At 41.0% G+C, this 20,383-nt stretch overlaps 2 protein-coding genes across 4 annotated transcripts; one reads left to right on the top strand and one right to left on the bottom strand.

The window, feature by feature from the left end:
• The first annotated feature begins 1,481 nt into the window (after positions 1 to 1,481).
• Positions 1,482 to 9,207, top strand: tarbp2 (TAR (HIV) RNA binding protein 2). The gene is made up of 7 exons (XM_005944316.3): positions 1,482 to 1,715; positions 4,576 to 4,890; positions 5,115 to 5,184; positions 5,285 to 5,402; positions 5,871 to 5,998; positions 6,235 to 6,430; positions 7,366 to 9,207. The coding sequence occupies exons 1-7, from the start codon at positions 1,663 to 1,665 to the stop codon at positions 7,521 to 7,523; spliced, it is 1,038 nt and encodes a 345-aa protein (XP_005944378.1). The 5' UTR covers positions 1,482 to 1,662; the 3' UTR covers positions 7,524 to 9,207.
• A 113-nt stretch (positions 9,208 to 9,320) lies between these two features.
• Positions 9,321 to 20,117, bottom strand: tespa1 (thymocyte expressed, positive selection associated 1). 3 transcript variants are annotated; one of them, XM_005944314.3, is made up of 12 exons: positions 19,777 to 20,117; positions 18,740 to 18,922; positions 18,394 to 18,436; positions 17,447 to 17,487; positions 15,776 to 15,829; positions 14,010 to 14,049; positions 13,676 to 13,723; positions 13,473 to 13,568; positions 13,096 to 13,304; positions 11,795 to 12,963; positions 11,062 to 11,149; positions 9,321 to 9,755 (listed from the first exon to the last, which is right to left on the bottom strand). In XM_005944314.3, exons 2-12 carry the CDS (start codon positions 18,876 to 18,878, stop codon positions 9,664 to 9,666), a joined length of 2,019 nt encoding a protein of 672 aa, XP_005944376.1. In that variant the 5' UTR covers positions 18,879 to 18,922; positions 19,777 to 20,117; the 3' UTR covers positions 9,321 to 9,663. The 3 variants fall into 3 exon arrangements, with proteins under 3 accessions (XP_005944376.1, XP_005944375.1, XP_005944377.1); XM_005944313.3 differs by lacking the exon at positions 19,777 to 20,117 and adding an exon at positions 19,631 to 19,768; XM_005944315.3 differs by lacking the exon at positions 19,777 to 20,117 and adding an exon at positions 19,631 to 19,768 and having other exon boundaries at positions 13,676 to 13,720.
• Between the last annotated feature and the right edge of the window lie 266 nt (positions 20,118 to 20,383).

Here is a 20,383-nt window from a genome sequence, read left to right as displayed (position 1 = left end):
AGATACTCAGGTCAGTGATAAATCACGCTGCTCGGATTGTAGGTTTAGGAGTTCAAATGGGAGGCAGCTCTACTCATTGTCATGGCCAGTTCACTTTGTGTTGCGTTTGGCAAAGCGGGCTTATCCACACTGACACGCTGATGCCAGTGGACGAAGTTTTCAGAGCTCCGGTTCGACAGTGGCCAGCAGGGCTTTGCAAGCGCACCATCATGGGATTAATTGTTGATCCCCGGAATTAAAGATAATTCATGGAAAGGTGGAAAATGCTAATAAAATGAAACATTTTACGAAAGCGCTGCTACATAATTTGGAAAGGAGACTCTGACGTTGTGGGTTCAGATGATTTCTGGGGTCTGCACGGTTCCTTTGGCTATTTATGAAGACACGTCTTTCCAAACCAAGCAGGGAAAAAGATCCCAAATTAAAAGAGCTGCCTGACTGTAATATGATTGTAAAAACATTTACTTGGGTAAATTATTTTTCATTGTAATTGTTTAAAATAAATTAAAAGTGCTGAAAATGTTTATTTTGAAAGTTTATAACCTTTTTTTATTCCATGGAGAGGTTTAACTCTGAATGTTTTCAGAATAAACACTTTGGGGCATATCTGATTTCGAAACCTTATTTTCAGCTTTAGGGTGGTCAGTCCACTACACGAAAGGAATTTCTCGTGTTGCCACGTTGGTCTGTAGTGGATATGACAGGTGCTGGACATCCCAGGGACCCGACAGGGAGGGCTGTCAGCAGGGGAAATCTATAGCTAACTGTCGCCCTCTTCTGGTTACATTTAGGAACACCACACCATTCCCAGTAAAACTTATCAAAATCTGTAGCCTATAATTGGGCACATACACAGTGTAGCTACCTCATGCAAAACATATACAACTGTAGAAATTACTGTAAAAAAATAAACTGTAAGGCCATTTTTTATTTACAACCTAAACAAATAACTTAAAAGTTAAGTAACAAATGTAATTCAACGTCATGCAGGACTTCTCTATTTTCTTATCAATCTGTTTTTAAATCCTCAGTGGCCTGAGGTGGAAGATTGGCTACCGTGAAAGCGATCATTTACCAAAAAATGTGGACCATGTTCGCGGTTTGGAGATGATGGCTCTCACAAAAGACAGCAGGCAGAGCAGAAGATGCTGAGATTTGAGCTGGAGATGAAGCTGCCAAGCTGGGGGAAAGATGAAGACCACTGAGAAGATCCATAGATGCAGCGAAAAAGGACATGCAGTAGGGTGGTGTGACAGAAGACGATGCTACAGCAGATGGTGTGTTTAGCGCCCCCTACAGGGAACAGCCGAAAGAAGAATGTCTGAATCTTTTACCTCTCTAATGTGCATAAATACTTGGATTGACGCCTGTTGTTTACTTCTGTCTGTACCATCCATAGAAATACACGTTTCGTGAAATCTCAACGTTAAATGTGCCAAAACAGATGTTTCGCAGTGAGCCGATGACGTCATATCATCGCGCCAGAGGACTCCGCTATTGTAGTCTGTCGGGGCGGCAGTGACGGGGGGGCTTCGCTTTATGCCGTCGCCTCATCATCTGTAAGGGGGAACAATAAACAGCGTCTGATGAAAGCAAGTGTCTGTTTTGGTGGGGGGGATCTGCCATCCGAAACCGACCGGCTCTGTCTGCGTGAAATAGGGAATGAACGACGAGACAGCATCGGACAGCTGGAAGAGAAACTCCGGGTGCTCCAGGTAAAGCTAAGCTAACAGCTCCCCCGGTCTGACCACCACACTCCTCCTCCAGTAACAAACAAGACGAGAAGGCTGGCTTTTAGTAGGGTTTCAGAAACAGAGCTGTAAACACGAGCTGCTAGTAATTTTTTTTCCTGACAGCTGCATGTTGCAAAACTGTGACGCCAGAATGACGGCATCGGGGCTGCTGCAGACTTTGGTGACATTCGTGGTGTTTTACTCAGTTTCCACACTGTGTTCAGACTCTCCGATAATAAAGTGGCTACACTCACACTGAAAACTTTTGTAAGCTTCCCCTTTCCCATAGAAAGTGACTATTAATGAATAATTAGATCAGCGACGGCTGTATTGATCTACAGCACGTGCATTAAACAGGAAATCTCCACTAAAAGGTTTTTTTGGTCTAAGTCTATCCATGTTTGAGGACCTGAGCTCCATAGAGCTTATCTAGTTGTAACACTGAATTATTCATTATTAAAGCACATTACTGTGGACAGTTTGCACTTGAAGGCTTGAGAAAGAAATGTCTGTGTAGGTTCTCAGTCGTCCAGGTCATCGTAATCTAAGGACCTTGGAAAGAAAAGGGACTGGACTTCTTTGAGTTTCTTGAAGATGTTTTACCTCTCATCTGAGAAGCTACGTCAGTTCTAAGACCAAATGCTGGAAAGTCCTAGATTGTAAGCAACTGTTGATCATGTGCCTCATCACATGGGCCAAGATGTGAAACAGGGTGTTGGTCATTATCAGCAGAGGTTTCGGGTGAACCCATTGTGAGACATTGCTTCACCCTATCATGTGAGTTACATGGGAAGAGATCGCAAAACTACACTATAGAATCAGAATCAGAATGGGGTTTATTGCCAGATGTTGAGGTTTACAACATTAGGAAATTGCTGCGGTGCTTCAGTGCAAACAATAAGAATTAAAGTGCTATGTAGAAAGAAAGATATGTGCATGAGATATACATGAGATATATACATGAGAATAAGAATTAGAGTGCTACGTAGAAAGATATATACATGAGTGCAGGTGGTGATCAGTGCCAAACATGAAATGATGCAGTGACACAGCGTAGGGTCATGTGTTAGTGGCGGGGACAGTCATGTGGTTATTGTTCATGTGTCCAACAGCAGAGGGGAAGAAACTGTTCTTATGGCGAGAGGTTCTGGTGCGAATGGACCGGAGCCTCCTGCCTGAGGGGAGCAGGTCAAACAGACTGTGTCCAGGGTGAGAAGGGTCAGCTGAGATCCGAGCTGCACGCCGCAGTGTCCTGGAGGTGTACAGGTCCTGCAGAGATGGGAGTCTGCAGCCAATCACCTTCTCAGCAGAGCGCACAACACGCTGCAGTCTCTGTTTGTCCCTGATAGTGGCTCCAGCGTACCACACGGTGATGGAGGAGGTGAGGATGGACTCGATGATTGCAGTGTAGAATCTGCATCATCGTCCGTGTTGGCAGGTTGAATTTCTTCAGCTGCCTCAGGAAGTACATCCTCTGCTGGGCTTTCTTGATGACGGAGGTGATGGTGGGCTCCCACTTCAGGTCCTGGGTGATGGTGGTACCCAGGAAGCGGAATGAGTCCACAGAGGTGATGGGGGTGTCAGTCAGGATGATGGGGGGGAGTGGGGCTGTGTGCTTCCTGAAGTCCACAATAATCTCCACTGTCTTCTGGGCATTCAGCACCAGGTTGTTGTGGCTGCACCAGGTCACCAGACGTTCAACCTCCCTCCTGTAGGCAGACTCTCCCCGTCCGAGATGAGCCCAATAGACGGTGGTGTCATCTGCAGAACTTGATTAGCTTGACAGACTGGTGGGTGGAGGTGCAGCAGTTGGTGTACAGGGAGAAGAGCAGAGGAGAAAGAACACAGCCCTGAGGGGAGCCGGTGCTGATGGTCCGGGAGTCCGAGACATTCTTTCCCAGCCTCACATGCTGCTTCCTGTCCGTCAGGAAGTCAGTGATCCACCGGCAGATGGGATCAGGCACATTCATCTGGGAAAGCTTGCCTCGGAGATGGTCTGGAAGGATGGTGTTGAAGGCAGAGCTGAAGTCCACAAACAGGATCCTGGCGTAGGTTCCTGGGGAGTCCAGATGCTGCAGGATAGTGTAGGGCAGAGAGTTCAAAAATGGTGCTTCAAATAGATGGCTTCTTTCACTCCTCTTTCAAACTGTCTTCTTTGTCCAAAATGTGAATATTGACATCCTTGAAAGAGTGACCTTTGACCTTTAGATGCAGACGTACAGCTGAGTCTTGTCTTGTCGAGGTGGCTCTTCTATGTTGTGCCGTGCATTTATGAAGTGGCTGTTTGGTTTCTCCAGTGAGAATGAAGCACAACTTTGCACAGATGTTTTATGATCATTTTTGCAGCCATATATTTTTTACACAGATCAGACTTTGAAATCATTGCATTTTTCTTCTTTTTACTTCATTTTTTATTCAACTTTTCTGTCAACATTATTTGATATTTCTGTCAAGTTTCAGGGGAATTAAAATCTCCTTTAATTGGTGAATATAAGCATAGATATATGTAACTGTAATTGTTTCTGTAACTGTAATTTGAAGACAGAGAATTCAAAATATATAGAAAAAGGATCAAAAATATAGTTCCCCGTAATATTTAGTGAGATTTTTACTCTCCTAATAGTTTTTGTTTTAATTTTTTAATGGAATAAAAAACTGTGAGTGATTAAAAAATAAAATAAATATAGATATAAAAATGAAAATAAAAATAAATAAGAAATAACAAAGTAAAACTATGAAGTTACACACAGTATATTAAACCCTATATACAATTATTTTTCTTGTTTGCATGAAAAGGTGTTTCTGGAGAGTCTGTCTCATGCGAGGTTTTTCTCTTATGTAGTATTGAGCAAATGCTGGCTGTGAATCCCGGAAAGACGCCCATCAGTCTGCTGCAGGAGTATGGAACGCGGATAGGCAAGACCCCAGTGTATGACCTGCTGAAGGCCGAGGGACAGGCCCACCAGCCCAACTTCACGTTCCGCGTCTCCGTCGGAGAGATCAGCTGCACCGGCCAGGGGCCCAGCAAGAAGGCAGCCAAGCACAAAGCAGCTGAGGCTGCTCTGAAGATGCTAAAGGGAGGCCTCGGAGGTCCTGCTGGAGTTGGTATTGGAGTAGACGGGTTTATTGGGGTTGATGTGTCTACTGATGCAGATGGGTCAGTTTTTCTGTTTAATTTTTATTTATTTTCTTATAAAACAACCTCATTACAGTTAAAATTATTTAAAAATGTTTATCCATCCAGCTTAGTCTGCTTTAAACATCTAATAAGCAGGCCAGCCTGAATGTTATGAAGAGCATTTCAACACTTAACAAGAGTAAGACAGAGCGTTGTGTGGTTTCATTGTTTCCTTTTTTGTTTTTTTCTCAACCTCTGTGTAGTGCCCAGTCAGAGATGAAGACCACAGGCACTTCACAGCAGTCTGAATGCAACCCTGTAGGGGCTCTGCAGGTAAACGCAGACAGCTACCAAGGTTTCATTTTGCTCTCATTATTTCTGCGGCTTATAAATTTTCCAACTTTTGGTTTCTTTTTTTACTTTGTTCTGTCAGGAGCTGGTGGTGCAGAAAGGATGGCGTTTGCCAGAGTACACGGTCACTCAAGAGTCTGGTCCAGCACATCGCAAAGAGTTCACCATGACCTGCAGAGTGGAGAGATTTGTAGAAATCGGTACGTTGCTTTGTTTCAATCTCTCAGCCTGCGTGCGCGTGTGTATGTGTGTATGTGTGTATGTGTGTACCATGCTTACATATCTTTGTGGGGACAAAATGCCTGACCCACGAGTTTCATTTTTGAGACTCAAAATATGGTTTTAGTGTCAGGGTTACAGTTAGGGTTAGGCATTCAATTTTAATGGTTAAGGTAAGCTGCTAGGAAAAGCATTGTGTCAATTAGATGTCCCCACAAAGACATGAAAACACAATTTTGTGTGTGGGTGTGTGTGTGTGTTCACTAATGAAATATTATTGATAGAAAACAGCTTAATAAAACTGAGCAAAATCATATATCTTTTGTTACACCTTTCACACTGGTCAACTAAGTTGTGACTTTCCTTGACTTACTCTCTTAAAGCATGAAAACTTAAGAGATATCAAGCACATCCTTTGGTTTCTGATGCAATCTCCTCTTCCTCTCCAGGAAGTGGTACATCTAAGAAGCTAGCCAAGAGAAACGCAGCAGCTAAGATGTTGTCACGCATACATGATGTCCCCGTAGATATGAGGACCAGCAATGATCCTGATGCCGAAGATGATACATTTACTATGGTGGGAATCAAACGCTGTCACACTGACTGACAAATGTTTTTTTAAGCATCATTAGAGGAATTACAGTTTAGTTCACTTCTACGTAGTAACAAAATATTTTTGTAAATTTCATTTTTCTGTATTTCCTGAAGCATTATTAATTTAGCATAATCTCTGATTCATATGCTCTGTTGTTACTCTTCTGTCTCATGGTTATGGCACGTAATGACATTGTCCATTAATTCCTGCATGCACAGAACATGGGCAGCAGAGTGGAGTCGGGTAAAAGTAAAGGCTTCAGCTGCACGTGGGATTCTCTGCGTAACTCTGCCGGTGAGAAGATCCTCCAACTCCGCAGCCACCCTCTGGGCATGCCCTCTGATTCCAACTTCTGCTCTTTGCTGAGTGAACTGTCTCTGGAGCAGCGCTTTGATGTCAGCTACCTGGACCTTGGTGAGTTCACAGACCGTACCTGTCACACTTCTCTCTTGCGTTCTTGCATTCTCGTTAAAAGGAGGATGGTATACAAAGCGTAAAGAGCCGCTGCTGATGCGCCTGCTGACAGGAAGAGCTGCATTTTTGTTAGTATCTGTTAAATATGGTAATTCAGTGGAGTTTTCACTGCGCTGCTTAAGATCTGTTAGGCTGTGAAAGCCTCTTACTGTTTCACATCTGGTTTGCACCATCTGCACGCACTTGCAGAGGATACAGGCTAGATTTTGATGTCATGCCCATAAAAAAAAGGCAAGCTGTGTTGTGGTCGTTATTACTGTCACCAGATATTGAGGAAGTAGCCTGCAGCTGCTTGTTATCTTGGTTTTATGTAGAACCATTTTTTTAATGTGGACAGTTTCAATTCGATTCAATTTTATTTATATAGCGCCAAATCACAAGGCGCTTAAAGCTCTTCACCGAAACAACAGTTTAACGTAGCAGATTTACATTAATGAATCGAATTATTGGCATTTGTTTGTTATCTCTGCTCGATTTATTTGTGTAATTAACACACATTTTCTTTCTTTTTTTTAGTATTAAAACCTGTCACGGTCATTATTTTATCTTCTGCAAACTATATGATCTATGAAATCGTGACAAAAGTGTTAGTTTTTCTTAAAATACGCAGTAGATGAGGGTAGTTATTACTATATTCTTATATATGTTTTAGTTACAGTAGTTTTGATCATATTATTATTATGCCTGTATATAATAACGGTACATTGAATTAGATGTACAGTATTAATAACAATGTTAACTGTCAAATCTTTCATTCTGAAGTACACCACACATATGTTATGATATTATTTAAAAAGTAGCAGCAATCCTGTAAATATCTATTTTATAATAAAAATGAAACTGGTGATTTTGTATTTTGTTCCTTCTGTTCTCAGAGGAGCGCAGTCTCAGCGGCCTGTGTCAGTGTCTCGTGGAGCTCTCCACGCAGCCAATCACCGTGTGTCACGGCTTCGCCCCAAACACAGATGGTGCCCGAGCCAACGCAGCCCACAATGCACTGCAGTACCTCAAAATCATGGCAGGAGGGAAATGACGAGCGTGTCAGCCCCCCTCCCTCACAGACTTGAACTCACCACTACAAAATGCCATCATAAATTTCTACTTTGGATGACGGAGGCACTTTTGTGATGAACTCAAATAACATGAATTACCTCAAATTTAGAAATGAAGACTCTTTATGCCCCGAGATTTTTTAAAAGTCCTATTGATGATGCCAATGAAGATTTAGTTGCCCCCCCCAAAAAAAAATCACTTGACATTTACAATATTTATCACTAATTATGTATTTTTACTTTTCTATATCACCCTAGTTGTTTTCATCTGAATTTATAAATGGTGCTATCGTGGTAAACTATACGTTGCAAATAACTTGAGATAAAATTCTGATGCCGTGAAATGACCAGGGAGTGAAAGGGGTCTGAAGAAAATGGAGTGGAGTCATCCGTTCACTGCTGCTTTGTTAAATCCCTGTTTTCATGCACGGACCTAAAAGAGCCCAGACTTGAAGAAAAATTAAGAAAAAGAGACTGCTGAGTTATTGTCATAGGACAATCATCTTGAAGATTAACCATTTTACACACAAGTGTTAAAAAATGTTGGTTTTAGTATGAAAATAGCCCCCCTGTCACATGCTAGTTCTTTGTTTGGGTCTGTTAGATTAGGTTTATATGATTTAATGTTTAATAAACACATTATTTGTGGCTACACCTTTTGTTGCCCTCTCTCTGAAACAGTCCACTTATATTATTGTGCGGCCCCCCCACCCCTCCCCCATATGTTCTAATTGGTCAGTTGAACTGACACAGTGGCATCTGAAATCCCAGTGTCTTGATAATGTTTTTAATGTTCTGGGCTTTTTAAGGTAACTTTGATGTTAAATCAGGGAGTTGAAAATGGTTTTATTTAATGAAATGTTTCACATTGCTGTTTCCATGGAAATAAAAGCATGTCACTGGGTCTTCAGAGGAGTAAAATAGTTTTACTGTAAGATTCAGCAAAGGCAGCTTCCCATTACTCATGATGTGTCAAACTAGCCTCCATGCTGGCTTTACATCAGTCCGTTACGCAGTGACATAAATTAGTCTATTATGTTTCAGAACGACTACTTTTGCCGTGTAAGCAAACCTTTTTTTTAACTTTCCAAACAAACAAAGCTAAGCAACCCCCAAAACACTGTTAGAGGCTCTTACATTTAAAACCCCCAAATTAAAGCTGACTGTCTGCTGCGCTGTGCTCTGAATGTTTGGCTATGTTTTCTAAAGAACATTAATATTTGGGAAACTCCGTTATGAATTGCCCTCACGTAGTTTCATGATGTGTCACAGTCTAATTTCTTTTCTTTCTCACACTTTACGTTAAGTTTGTAAATTCATTTCTGTTGCGATAAAGACACAGCTATGTGTTGGCAGAAAAAGGAAGCGGTACAGTGAGTTTTATAATAAATGTTTGTTCTTCTCAACATTAATCTCACTCTCGTGTGTTAAGCTTTCAATATCACACACCAGACAAAGCCATCATGTCATGTGGACTTCCAAAAGTATTAAAACAATCCCCTTGTTTTTCTGTTGATGTGACTGATAAGTTTCCACATAAAAGCTGATGACTGGCTTCCAGAGTATTCAGTGTAACTGCCTGTTGTGTCACTTCACCTTGCCTTACTGTAGCTGTTAGTTGGTAAAATGCTGTGAAGTCATTTAATAAAATTATTTTTTGCACTACTCAAGAAAACGTCTGTCGCTCAATGAAGGATGGACACATTTGTGTAGTTTTATTCACACTGACATTGAGTTCAAGGTGCATGAAACTGATGGTGATGCTGACATTAAACTTGTGATGCTCCTCTGCTGTGATACAAAAACAATAAATGGAAGTAAAACGTTAGCTCCACAGGAATAATCTTTGAAATGCAGCCTTTCACCTGTATTATGACTAGATTGCCATTTAAATAAAAGATTTTCCACTGCCTACTTATTAAGAATACAATAATCTTTGTTAAATATGAGCACAATGGAAAAACTTAATACTTTGTTCAAAAATATTCTCACTGAAAAAAACCTTTAAAATCGTGACATGAGCAAGTCTTACAGTACGATGATTTTATTTTGATAGGAAGTCCTCGGCAGAGTTTCACAAACTCAGGCACTGCCGTACATGCTGTTTGCATGACCTTTCTGTCATCTGCTGTGTCTGTCTGATGAGGGGCTGACTTCTTCGTCTGCGTAGCCGCTGCTGTCCGACTGCATACTGTCACCGCGGACCACTTCACCTATACGAGGGAGCAAACACAGTCAGATATGTTCTCCAAACTCTGGGAAGTGCAGCACAAGTGCAGCAGCACACTGACCTACATAGGCACAGAAACACACACCTGCAGAGCTACTTGTGTACACATCTGTCAAGCTCTCATGTGATGCTGAATTCATATTCATGCTCAAACATTCACACACCAGCCACTTTAGCAGGTACGACCAGTCATTAACACATTTATCTAATTGACTAATCACATGGCTGCAAGTCAGGCATGTTCATGTTCAGACATGATCAAGGTGACCTAGTGAAGTTCACACTGAGAATCAGAATGGCCAAGAAAGGTGATTTAGATTAAGTGATATGAAGCGTGGCGTGGTTGTTGGTGCCAGATGGGCTGCTCTTTGCATTTCTAAGGTTTACAGAGAATGGTGCAAAAAAAGAGACAATAACCAGTGAGCAGCAATTATGTGGGTGAAAAATTCCTTGTGGATGTCAGAGGAGAATGGCCTTGCAGAAGAGCATCTCTGAACACACAACACATCGGACATTGAAGCATTGAACCTTCCTATGGTGTGGTCAGATTCTGATGTAAACAACATGAAAGCACGGATCCATCCTGCCTTGCATCAGTGGTTTAGACCTGTGGTGGTGTAATGGTGTGGGTGATACTTTCTTGGCACACTTTGGCCCCCTTAGTATGAACTAAGCATTGTTTGCTCCTGACAATCCTTTTATAACTCCAACGTACCCATCTACTGATGGCTGCTTCCACCACCACGTCACAAAGCTCAAATCACTGTGGGTTCGCTGTACTGAAATGACCTCCACACACACACCCGATCTCAGTGCAACACAGCATTTTGGGATGTGCTTGAATGGGAGATTCCCATCACAGATGTGCGCAGTACTGTCATTTCAATATAGAAAGTCTGAGGCAGGCTTTCAGCACCTTACTGAATCTGTGAAGAATTACGGCAGTTCTCAAGACAAAAAGGGGTCCAACCCAGCACGAGTAGTGTATATTTTTATACCTGGGTTTGCCTGAATTACTCAGTTCCTCATTTGACCTCAACACAAGACCTCCAGTAAGCTCAAAGTTTATTCACATGTAGCTGAGCAGTGTTACATGGCAACACCCTTTGACTTCACACATTTTAACTGTTATAACTGTGTGCATCTTTTTTTTTTTTTTTGTCAGCAATTTTATGACCACTGCTAACTGCAAACAGCTATTTTAAAACTGTGACAAGTCAAATTCCCATAAACTGTGTTCACAAAATAAAAGTCAAGTTCCTCAAATGAGATGTGAGCACACAGGGTACCTTTGTATGGATGTTTTTTTGAAAATGGTGAGGTTGTAGTTCTTGGAGTTTCTGACTGTCCCAAGTCTTCCTCTCCTGCACTATGCACCTAAAAAGACAAGGGGAATGCCTGCTTAGTAACTGTTTAAAAATAATTTCATGAACAATTACACACAGCAAGAGCTGAAGAAGTCATTGCATCATAGATGTCTATCACTATACAGTGTTTGAAGCCAAATATAAGTGAATATAAGAGCCTCTTTTGTATCATTTGGTTAGGTTTTCAATACTTCTGATAAATAATATTGTTATTTGGCCTGTTTTTCTTTACATAACAAACAATAATCAATGATCAAAATCCTTTTGAAAGAGAAACAATGTAAGCACAAGACATATTCCTAATGCAGGCTGTATTCTGGGTCAAAGTGAGCAACACAAAACACCCACGTATTATGAATCATAAATGGTTCATCGCCAATACCAAACATTATCAGAGGAAAGAACATATGGAATATTTGAAGGTGAGATTGCTTTTGAGTAATAATTTGATCATTTTGTTATATCCATTTATACCATTTTCATCATGATGATTATGATGACTGATTATGATGTTTGGAAAATGTTTACTGAATCAGTTTGTGACGTACTCAGTTTGCTTTTGTTTAATGAAAGTCAGCCAAGCATTGTTAAACTCTTTTCAAATGGTAGTGCTGAGATAACAAGCAACATGAAGCCTATTGTAAAACTACTGTACCTCTTCCAGCTCAAAGGAATTAACCTGCTGAAGGTTACTGGAGAGCTTGCCCAGGCTCTGATGCATCAGAGGATTCAGAAACTGTCCTTGCTTCTCTGAAGGAGACTTTTTCTCACCATAGAAACCGTGCGAAGCATGACTAGAATCTGATGTTTTCGAAGAAGAGGATGGCACATCATCGCCTTCCCAGCCAGTCACAGTTATGCAGTAATGAGTGTAGCTACCACTGGGTTCCGAGACAGGAAGTGATCTAGATGCGTCCCCCCGCGTGGCCTCACCTGAAGAGGCAACATCGTCTGTGTGTGAATTCAGGTTCGACTTTGTCACGGAGGCTTGTAGACTGAATTTGTGTGATACAGAACAGGATCTATCTGTGCTTTCTCTCTCTGGGGGAGTCAAACTTTCCGGACTGTGTGTCCTTTGACTGCAAAAAGGTGCCCGGTGTACACTCTCGACTATCTGGGGGCAAATTAAATCGTATGTAACCTTGGCAACAGGCTTTAGTTCCGCTGTCCTTTTGTTAGTTTGTGTCAAACATGAGTCTGGCTCTGGCTGACATGAAAATGATTCAGAGTCGGTTTCTATGACAGTTTCTTCTGATAATGATGATGCTACAGATGTTCTTACACCCTGAGTCATGGAGTCATTTTCACCAGAGTCAACATCCTTTGGCTGTTTATTATCATCCCCCATCTCCGTTTCACAGGTTATATTTCTGTCCTCGAGAATCTCCATGTCCGTCGTTGACTGTTGAGTTTCCAGCCCATTTTCACCGTCTGTGATCTGGTTAACATCCATAGCTGAATTATTGCTATTACATTCCTCCAAATCCAGCTTCTTGTTAACTCCACTCTTGTTTTTCCACACTATATCCACAACTTCTGGCAGGCTGGATCTTTTCCTGGGTGAAGGCTGTGGAGAGGTGGAGTCAGACCCCCGAGGAGAGCCCGTGTAGAGACACATCTTATTGACAGTGTCCTTCAGTCTCTCTACCGGAGAGCGTGGCTCACTTCGAATGCTGCTTCTGAACCGTTCGATCCTCTGCACAGAGGAAGAGAAGGTAAACTCCGGTGTGGACAGTTTCTGGAGAGGAGTGCGGGACACGTGGGAGTACAGGGAATAGAAAGCGTTGGCCATTGCTGTCAGCACTTGAACCTGTCTGAAACGACCTATGGGAATCAAGACACTTATATAAATGTACATAATTTACCTTATCACAGATCAAATAATTATATACAGATTACAGCTACAGAAGTCAAAGCAAGCTAACCAACAGAAGAACTACAACTAGATAGTCTTACTAGCAAGAGAGAGGCTGGGGTCTTCTTCTCTTATCCGCCTTATTTGTGAATCCAAGAAGAGTCGGAAGTTGATGCCCTGAGCCTGAGAAGGAAAGGTAAAGAAACGAGGAGGGATGCGCACAGTAACCTGTGGCTCCTCACAGCCAAAACCCAGCTCATACAAAGTCTCCTCTGCATCCTCTGAACACAACTCGAGGACATCTGATATACTAGTGTGAGAAAAAGGAGAGAAAATGTTGTATTACAGCTAATGTAATCATCAAAGCATCAAAGATGCAACCACTATAGTGAATAATATGTTAGAAATGGTGTATACCATGTCATCTGAAAACCATTTTTGGAAATTTGGCGAATAATAAATCCTTTAAAAGACTCACGTTGATGTACTTTTCCAGGTTGAGGCAGAGAAGCAGCTAGAAGTTATGCTGTGGCCCAAGTTCATTGATGGCAAACATAGTCCTTGACGTGGGGTGCTGAACATAAGACGTGTCAGATGTTAGACTGCATCCAACCTGCATGTTAAAGCCTTTATTTGTGCGTGATCTGTTTATTCTGACGTGTGGAAGAGTTGGTCACTGACCTGGTGAGCCTGCTCTTTTGTCTGAAGGACGGCTGTCGCACCAAGCTTCTTGGTCACCACACAGTGAAACAAAATTATAAATAAATAACATTAGATCATTTATTTACGTTTCTCTAATACTGATTTTGTAAAATTATAAAGTCACATGATGGACAACAATCACACAGCAAGCTTTGTATATTACAAGTAAATTATTAAATGAGAAATGCCTTTAATATAGTGTAAAGACCACCTATGCTATATGCCTATGACTACCAGTTCTTTACCAAATATTTGTTGTTTTCCTGTTTTACTGCTACTGCCATAACTACATGCTTATATGCTGACTACTCACCCAGGCTCAGGTTTAACATCTCCATCTTCTACCACAGAAGCTGAAACAGGAAGGCATGTGAAAATAAATTACAACACCTCTGGGTTCGACAGTTTCCCCAGGCACAATACCACAGGGTTGCTCAAGGAAGAAATTCACTTATCAGGAAAGACAAAACGCTACAGAGGATATAAAGTTGTAGATATATTTCTATGATGTGAGTAAATGTAGAAAATCCCCTTCGGCGCTACTCTTCCTTCATTTAATGCAACGCTTCCTGCAAAGGGACAATCAAGATCTCTAACAAGCAACAACACCAACCTGTCTCAAATTAATAACTTCTGTTAATTGATGGCTGTGTAAATGAAGACTGAGCTTTCTTTGTTTGACAGCTTAAACCTTTAATAACTTTGTACTTTGAACACTGTATGGTTTCAGTTTTATTTCAGTAAGAGACGTGGAAAATATGCGAGTTAGTTTTTGGTATTTTTGTTGAATTATCTGTTTAATATTAAAAGGAATTTTGTTAGGTACACAATTTCAGCTGCGTGTTAACACAAGTTTCTTATCAGTCAATCGCATATAAGCAACTCAATAAATTTAGGGATGTGGACATGGTGAAAACAACCTGCTGAAGTTCAAACTGAGCAGAATGGAGATGATTTACGTGACTTTGAATGTAACATGGTTGTTGGGGCCGGACGAGCCTCCACAGTTACCATATCTCAATCCAATAATAGCAACTTTGGGTTTTAGTGAAACAGAAGATTTGTATCACAGATTTACAGCCAACAAATCTGTAGCAACTGTTGAAAAACTGCTGAAAAAATGGGCCAAAATATCTGAAGAATGTTTCAGACCTCTTGTTCAGTCTATGCAACAAGTCTTAAAACCTGTGACCTTTGCTTACAATCCACTAAGCTTATTGTTCCAGAGTCCGAATATCCGCTAGGTGGTTATTAATGTTGTTGCTTAACCCCTACAATAACAATCATATAACAGTTTTTTCATATATGATCTCCATGTGATCCATAAGAATCTGTATATGTGTAAAGTTGTATTTTATTTCAATAAGTGTGCCCATTCATGACATAACATAAGTTATAAACAAAATATCTTTCAAGCTTTCTCAAAAAACATCCCCATGGCACTGCACAACACTGGGTGTGTCACTGACATATAAACTGCTCAGTCTAATTTGAACATAAACAGAGATTTAAAAACATCAGGATGCACAGTCAAGTTTCCTATAGTAATATAGTCTGCTCTATTATTAGTCTTTTACAAGGGTAAGCATGTATCACGTCATTTGTACAGAGAACACATGAAGGTTAGTTTAAGGGCTTGACTAATCTTCAGATGAATATGAGAAAAGTAGTGGTTATGGCTACGTCTTCAGGAAAATAATGCAAAACTATTCTCAAGAAATATCTGGGGTTGTCATTATCTGCAGTTTCCTTTTTCCTTTAACAGGAATTAATATGTTAGATGCAGTCACGTGAAGACAAACACTCAGTCTGATTTAGAAGAGTTAGCAGAGAGAGCAAGGGGCAGGACCTTTGACATCTCCAGTCAATCAATGTGAATTATCCAGAAACACTCCTTTGCTATTCTCACACCGACTCAGTGGCACATCGCACACTCTTTGTACTAGGGAGCTGACACAGAGAGCTAACCCCAGGCAAAAATCTATGTAATTCCTAAAATTCCTTTAGGATAACACTAAGTATGCATGCAGTCATGTATATTTGTCTTCCCGTGCATGAACATATACAGCATATGCTTACCATCTGCTCCAAGACCCAGGTCATCAGCAAAGTTACCGGCTTGGAGCACAGACTCTGAAGACAAGAAAGTCACAGACATGAATAATTACATGAGAAATACTTTTAAAATAAATTTAAAAAATGTAATGTAGACTTCCTCTATGTACATTATTATGAATGTAGCAAATATGAGAAACTTGTATTTTACCTCACCATTTCGTTTTCGTGCAAATTAAAACTTAAAATCGCCTACTGCGTCTCCAAAGGAGTAACAAATTCTACTTTTTTACTCCACCACAATCTTTTGACAGCTTTAGTTCCTTATCGTACTATGACACACAAAACATCCGTCTATTTGTTGTCCTGCAAACATGTACGTAAATAGGAGCTGAGCAACCAAAGTTGACACACAGGTTTATCTTTGGCCTCTGAAGGTTCTTATCTGTATCAGCTGTTATGGCATCATCAGGTTGCCTACCATCTATCTAACAACAGGCTAAAATCTCAGAACAAACAATGCTGTTGCGTGTAATAGTTAAACATAATAAACTCCTTGAGGTTCGGTGATTCATTTGAATGAAAAACAGCTCAAATTAGGAACACTGACAACATGTCTGTGCAGGTTCTCAGTATCCAGGTCATCGTAGTCTAAGGAGCTTGAAAAGAAAAGCGTCTGGACTTCTGTAAGTTGCTTGAAGACGTTTCACCTCTCATCCAAGAAGCTTCTTCAGTTCTAAGGTCAAATGGTGGAGAGTCCCAGATTTAAACCTAGTGGAAGTTTCCCCCCAAAGAGGGACAAAGGACCCCCTGATGATCCTCTACTACTACTACTAATCACATGAGCCAAGGTGTGAAAACGGATGTGGGTCACAATCAGCCAGGGTTTCGGGTGAGCTCATTGTGAAACCTGCCCCCAACCTATCATGTGATTTCCTGAGGTCAGATGGCCAATGTGGAGAGATTTGAGAGAGACCAAACAGCCACTTCACAAGCGCATGGCACAACATAGAAGAGCCACCTCCACGGGACAAGACTCAGCAGTCCATCTGCATCTAAAGGACAAAGGTCACTCTTTCGAGGATGCCATGTTCACATTTTGGACAGAGGACAGATGGTTTGAAAGAGGAGTGAAAGAAGCCATTTATGTCCACTGCGAGCGACCATCTTTGAACAGAGGCGGGGGTTTACGACACCAACTCTCTGCCATCTATAATCAAGTTTTGAGATCCTTCCCAGACGCCTTAACACCCACTCACATCCTGGGCCATCTGACCTCAGGAATTCGCATGATAAGGCGGAACCAGGTTTCACAATGAGCTCACCCGAAACCCTGGCTGATTGTGACCTGCACCTGTTTTCACACCTTGGGTCATGTGATTAGGTGGAGGATCATCAGGGGGTCCTTTGTCCCTCTTTGGGGGGATACTCCCACTGGGTTTATATCTGGGACTCCCCACCTTTTGACCTTAGAACTGAAGAAGCTTCTCGGATGAGAGGTGAAACGTCTTCAAGCAAGTTAAAGAAGTCCAGACACTTTTCTTTTCAAGCTCCTTAGAACACTGACAACAGAAACATTTGATAACATAACATCAGAATCTGAAACCCTGAAAAGTATCAGTATGCAGTATTATGAAAAGTAATACTGCATGCCAATATATTTTAAAGCTGAGGTTTGTTTCAGCTCCTACTCACCAAAACTCAGCTGACCGCTGTTCTCTGAGCAGGCATCTGACCTGTAAAATATTCCAATATTTAAAACATGAACACACCCACTGTGAGATCCAATCAGTGTCATGCTTTTATCAAACGAGTGATTAAGTTTGCATAGATAGCTTCATCTGCAGCACAATACTGCCAGAGCTCGTGAGAGCTGCTTCTTAATCAACTTACTGTTGGAATCTGTCAGCTTCCTCTTGTAGGTGTAATAACTCCTTCAAACTAGCCTGGTTACTCTCTCCTATTTCTTTTACTGTACTCTTTTCTGGTGTTACAGGCCATTTCAGTGAAAACGCAGACTATGCAAACTCATTGACCACTAAATGCAACTTCCTTCTTGATAACTGACATAATGTGAACTAATCTGTCTGTGTTCCTTGCAGCAGTTTGATGAAAAAAAAAAGGAAATGATTATTTCCTCCTAGTTATATCATTTTCCCTCTTCTATAAGGAAATATTACAAAGAGTGAAGCAGCAGAAGTTAGTTGTGAGGTTTAGTTTGTATGTGATGAAAAATTCTTACGTCTGAAGACATCTATATGTTGATACCCTGGCCACATGTTTTAATCATACTCAGTAACAGGTACCTTCTGTGACACTTAACACTGGTTGATCTTCTGCAAACAAGTGTTCCCAAGACAGCAGAAGGTCAGTTCAGAGCACTGGTTTTATAGTTTAAAGTTCATTGTAAAATTATTTTTTTCCAATGGAACAATAATAAGTCATCATCAAAGTTGACTTTGCTGAAAAACAATACTGCGGCTGCCTTGCTGCAGCGTCTTCCTGGAACACCTGACTTCAGAGAGTTTCCACTTGCTACGCGCTGCTCTTTGTTAACCAGTTTCCAGTGACTTACAACTTGTCCTTCAGTGCTCAAAATATCATCTTACAAGAAAAACAAGCAGTAAAACAAGTTGACTTACCCACAACTGAGAAGCCAGTTCTCAATCTTTCCCGCAAGGCAACCTGTGGAAATCGCACTTAAGATTATGATTGATCCCCACTGACGGAACACATGCATTGTGCTATTATTAACTGACACTTAGCCGCTTGTTGTCATGTATATCCTGTTATAAACTCGTGTTATTTTTGCTATTGGTCACAACAAATATATTTTTTAACCCACTATTTATTCTTTACCCAATAAACAGGGTATCCAGCTACTTAGGTATCTTCAAGTTCAGCTGGTCACTTGATGTATGCTGAAGATAGTTAATAATAAACCACCATGGAGGACGATCCCTCCCACGTTCCAGAATCTGCTCTTACCATCAGAGAACACATCATCGTCCGCTATGGAGGCAGATGGGAACGGGCACAGAGGCCCTTCCGGGTCTTCCAAAGTGACCCGCTGACGGCTGCTGTTGATCCATGCTCGCCGCCTCACTGTGGAGGACGAGCTCTCCATCGCTTCAGTTCACAGGACAGCCGGGGGACATGGCTCTGTCAAAGCTGCCAAGGTGCAACAAAAGAGCCGGGGATGAAATGTTGAAGCAGCAACACAGTGTTAGGCTTTAATGTTTACTTTAGGAGAATGAACACCTCTTTACTCTAAAGTCAATTGTATTCAGGATTTTCAGTGATATTTCCCTTCTCATTAAAATTGAGCCATTTTTGCATAGGGATATTAACAGCCGCGTCCTTATCAGTAGTGTTTCTAAGACATCTGTGCATAGATTATACTTGATATTGCAGTAAAAATGAGGTGGCTACACGCAAATCAATCTATCTATGACATTAAGTTCAGAGACTATACTGCTTAAGGCTCATCAAAGTCAGACAAACAGTTCAGGTGAAATATTGTACCTCCAGGACAGCTGGAGACAAGATAACAGACACAATATAAAACATGTATAGATAAATATTCATTAAGAATTGATATGTTATGGTTAAATGTTCATGAAGTGAATTTAGCAGTGCGAACCACATATAAACACAGATAATAGAAAATGATATAAGGTCGCTTCTAGTTGCCTTCAGTATGACTGACTAACAGTTCAGTCTAAACCCCTTCAAAGTAAAAGCAGTTATTAGTAATTAAAGGTCGTAATTTACTTTAATGTGTAAGGGAAACCAAGTGTAGTTTAGATAAATTTATCGATGAGATGTAAACCATTAAATATATATGATTATACTAATTAAGAATAATTATTTACTTACTTAATAATACAGCTTACAGGAGCCGTATGTTGGATGTATGTTCTCGATAATGAGACGGAGTAAGATTTTCTCCATTCAGCTACAGCGAAGCGTCTACATGCTGCCTTAGAGCTCAATCAATGCTGACAACCGAAAAGCAGCCTTACCTTCATCGGCTCGGGTTTCAGTTCTGTATCAGAGGCGTTCTTTGTCTCGTTTCCTGTATGTGGCGACTTAAATACGAGACACTTCATCTGCAATCTTTACAAAACACTTAAAACTGCATCCAGCAGGCTCCCGTTTATCAACGACCGCTCGACGATTCTGGTGATTTCCTTTCGAAAGCAGTCAGTTATAAGTCGGGCTGAATATGCGCGGATCTTGGCGGTGAAGCGGTTTGAGAAGCCTTTGTAGGAAGTAACTTTGCATCTCGTCTGAAATACAAAAGTTTTATCAGCGTGGGATGCAGCTGCTGCACATCCTGCAGAAACAAAAACACAGACAGGTCTGTGGAAATGTCAGAGGCAAAGCTGATGCGACACGAGTGATTTGAATCCAAATCATATGACAGGCAAATAGTGCTTGTTTTTTTTGCACCTCTCCTTTGATATTTGAATTTTACAAAACAAATAAATATTATTTTTGCGTCCAGTGGCCCACAATCATTTTCTTCAGTCGTTTTATTGCGAGGTGTGTAGTTGTTCTCAATGCAGCTGGGAAACTACTTAAAAAGAGCAATGACTCGCTGAAAATCATAAATAGAAAAAGAAAAAG

This window comes from Haplochromis burtoni, unplaced genomic scaffold (assembly GCF_018398535.1).
Source record: "Haplochromis burtoni strain Fernald_Lab_line unplaced genomic scaffold, NCSU_Asbu1 Contig_403, whole genome shotgun sequence".
In the NCBI taxonomy this organism is placed as follows: Eukaryota; Metazoa; Chordata; class Actinopteri; order Cichliformes; family Cichlidae; genus Haplochromis; species Haplochromis burtoni.
The sequence above is the reverse complement of the archived record's forward strand: the minus strand, read 5'-3'. Positions and strand labels throughout refer to the sequence as shown.

What these genes read in the sequence shown, in the direction of transcription:
- tespa1 (XM_005944314.3), bottom strand. Translation starts at nt 18,878, where the DNA reads ATGGAGAGCTCGTCCTCCACAGTGAGGCGGCGAGCATGGATCAACAGC. An exon ending in CCTGGGTCTTGGAGCAGATG is followed by an intron (nt 14,050 to 15,775) that starts GTAAGCATATGC and finishes TTCCTGTTTCAG; the next exon opens with CTTCTGTGGTAGAAGATGGA. An exon ending in ATTCCTTTGAGCTGGAAGAG is followed by an intron (nt 11,150 to 11,794) that starts GTACAGTAGTTT and finishes TTGTCTTTTTAG; the next exon opens with GTGCATAGTGCAGGAGAGGA.
- tarbp2 (XM_005944316.3), top strand. Translation starts at nt 1,663, where the DNA reads ATGAACGACGAGACAGCATCGGACAGCTGGAAGAGAAACTCCGGGTGC. An exon ending in AGAAACTCCGGGTGCTCCAG is followed by an intron (nt 1,716 to 4,575) that starts GTAAAGCTAAGC and finishes TCTCTTATGTAG; the next exon opens with TATTGAGCAAATGCTGGCTG. An exon ending in GGAGAGATTTGTAGAAATCG is followed by an intron (nt 5,403 to 5,870) that starts GTACGTTGCTTT and finishes CTTCCTCTCCAG; the next exon opens with GAAGTGGTACATCTAAGAAG.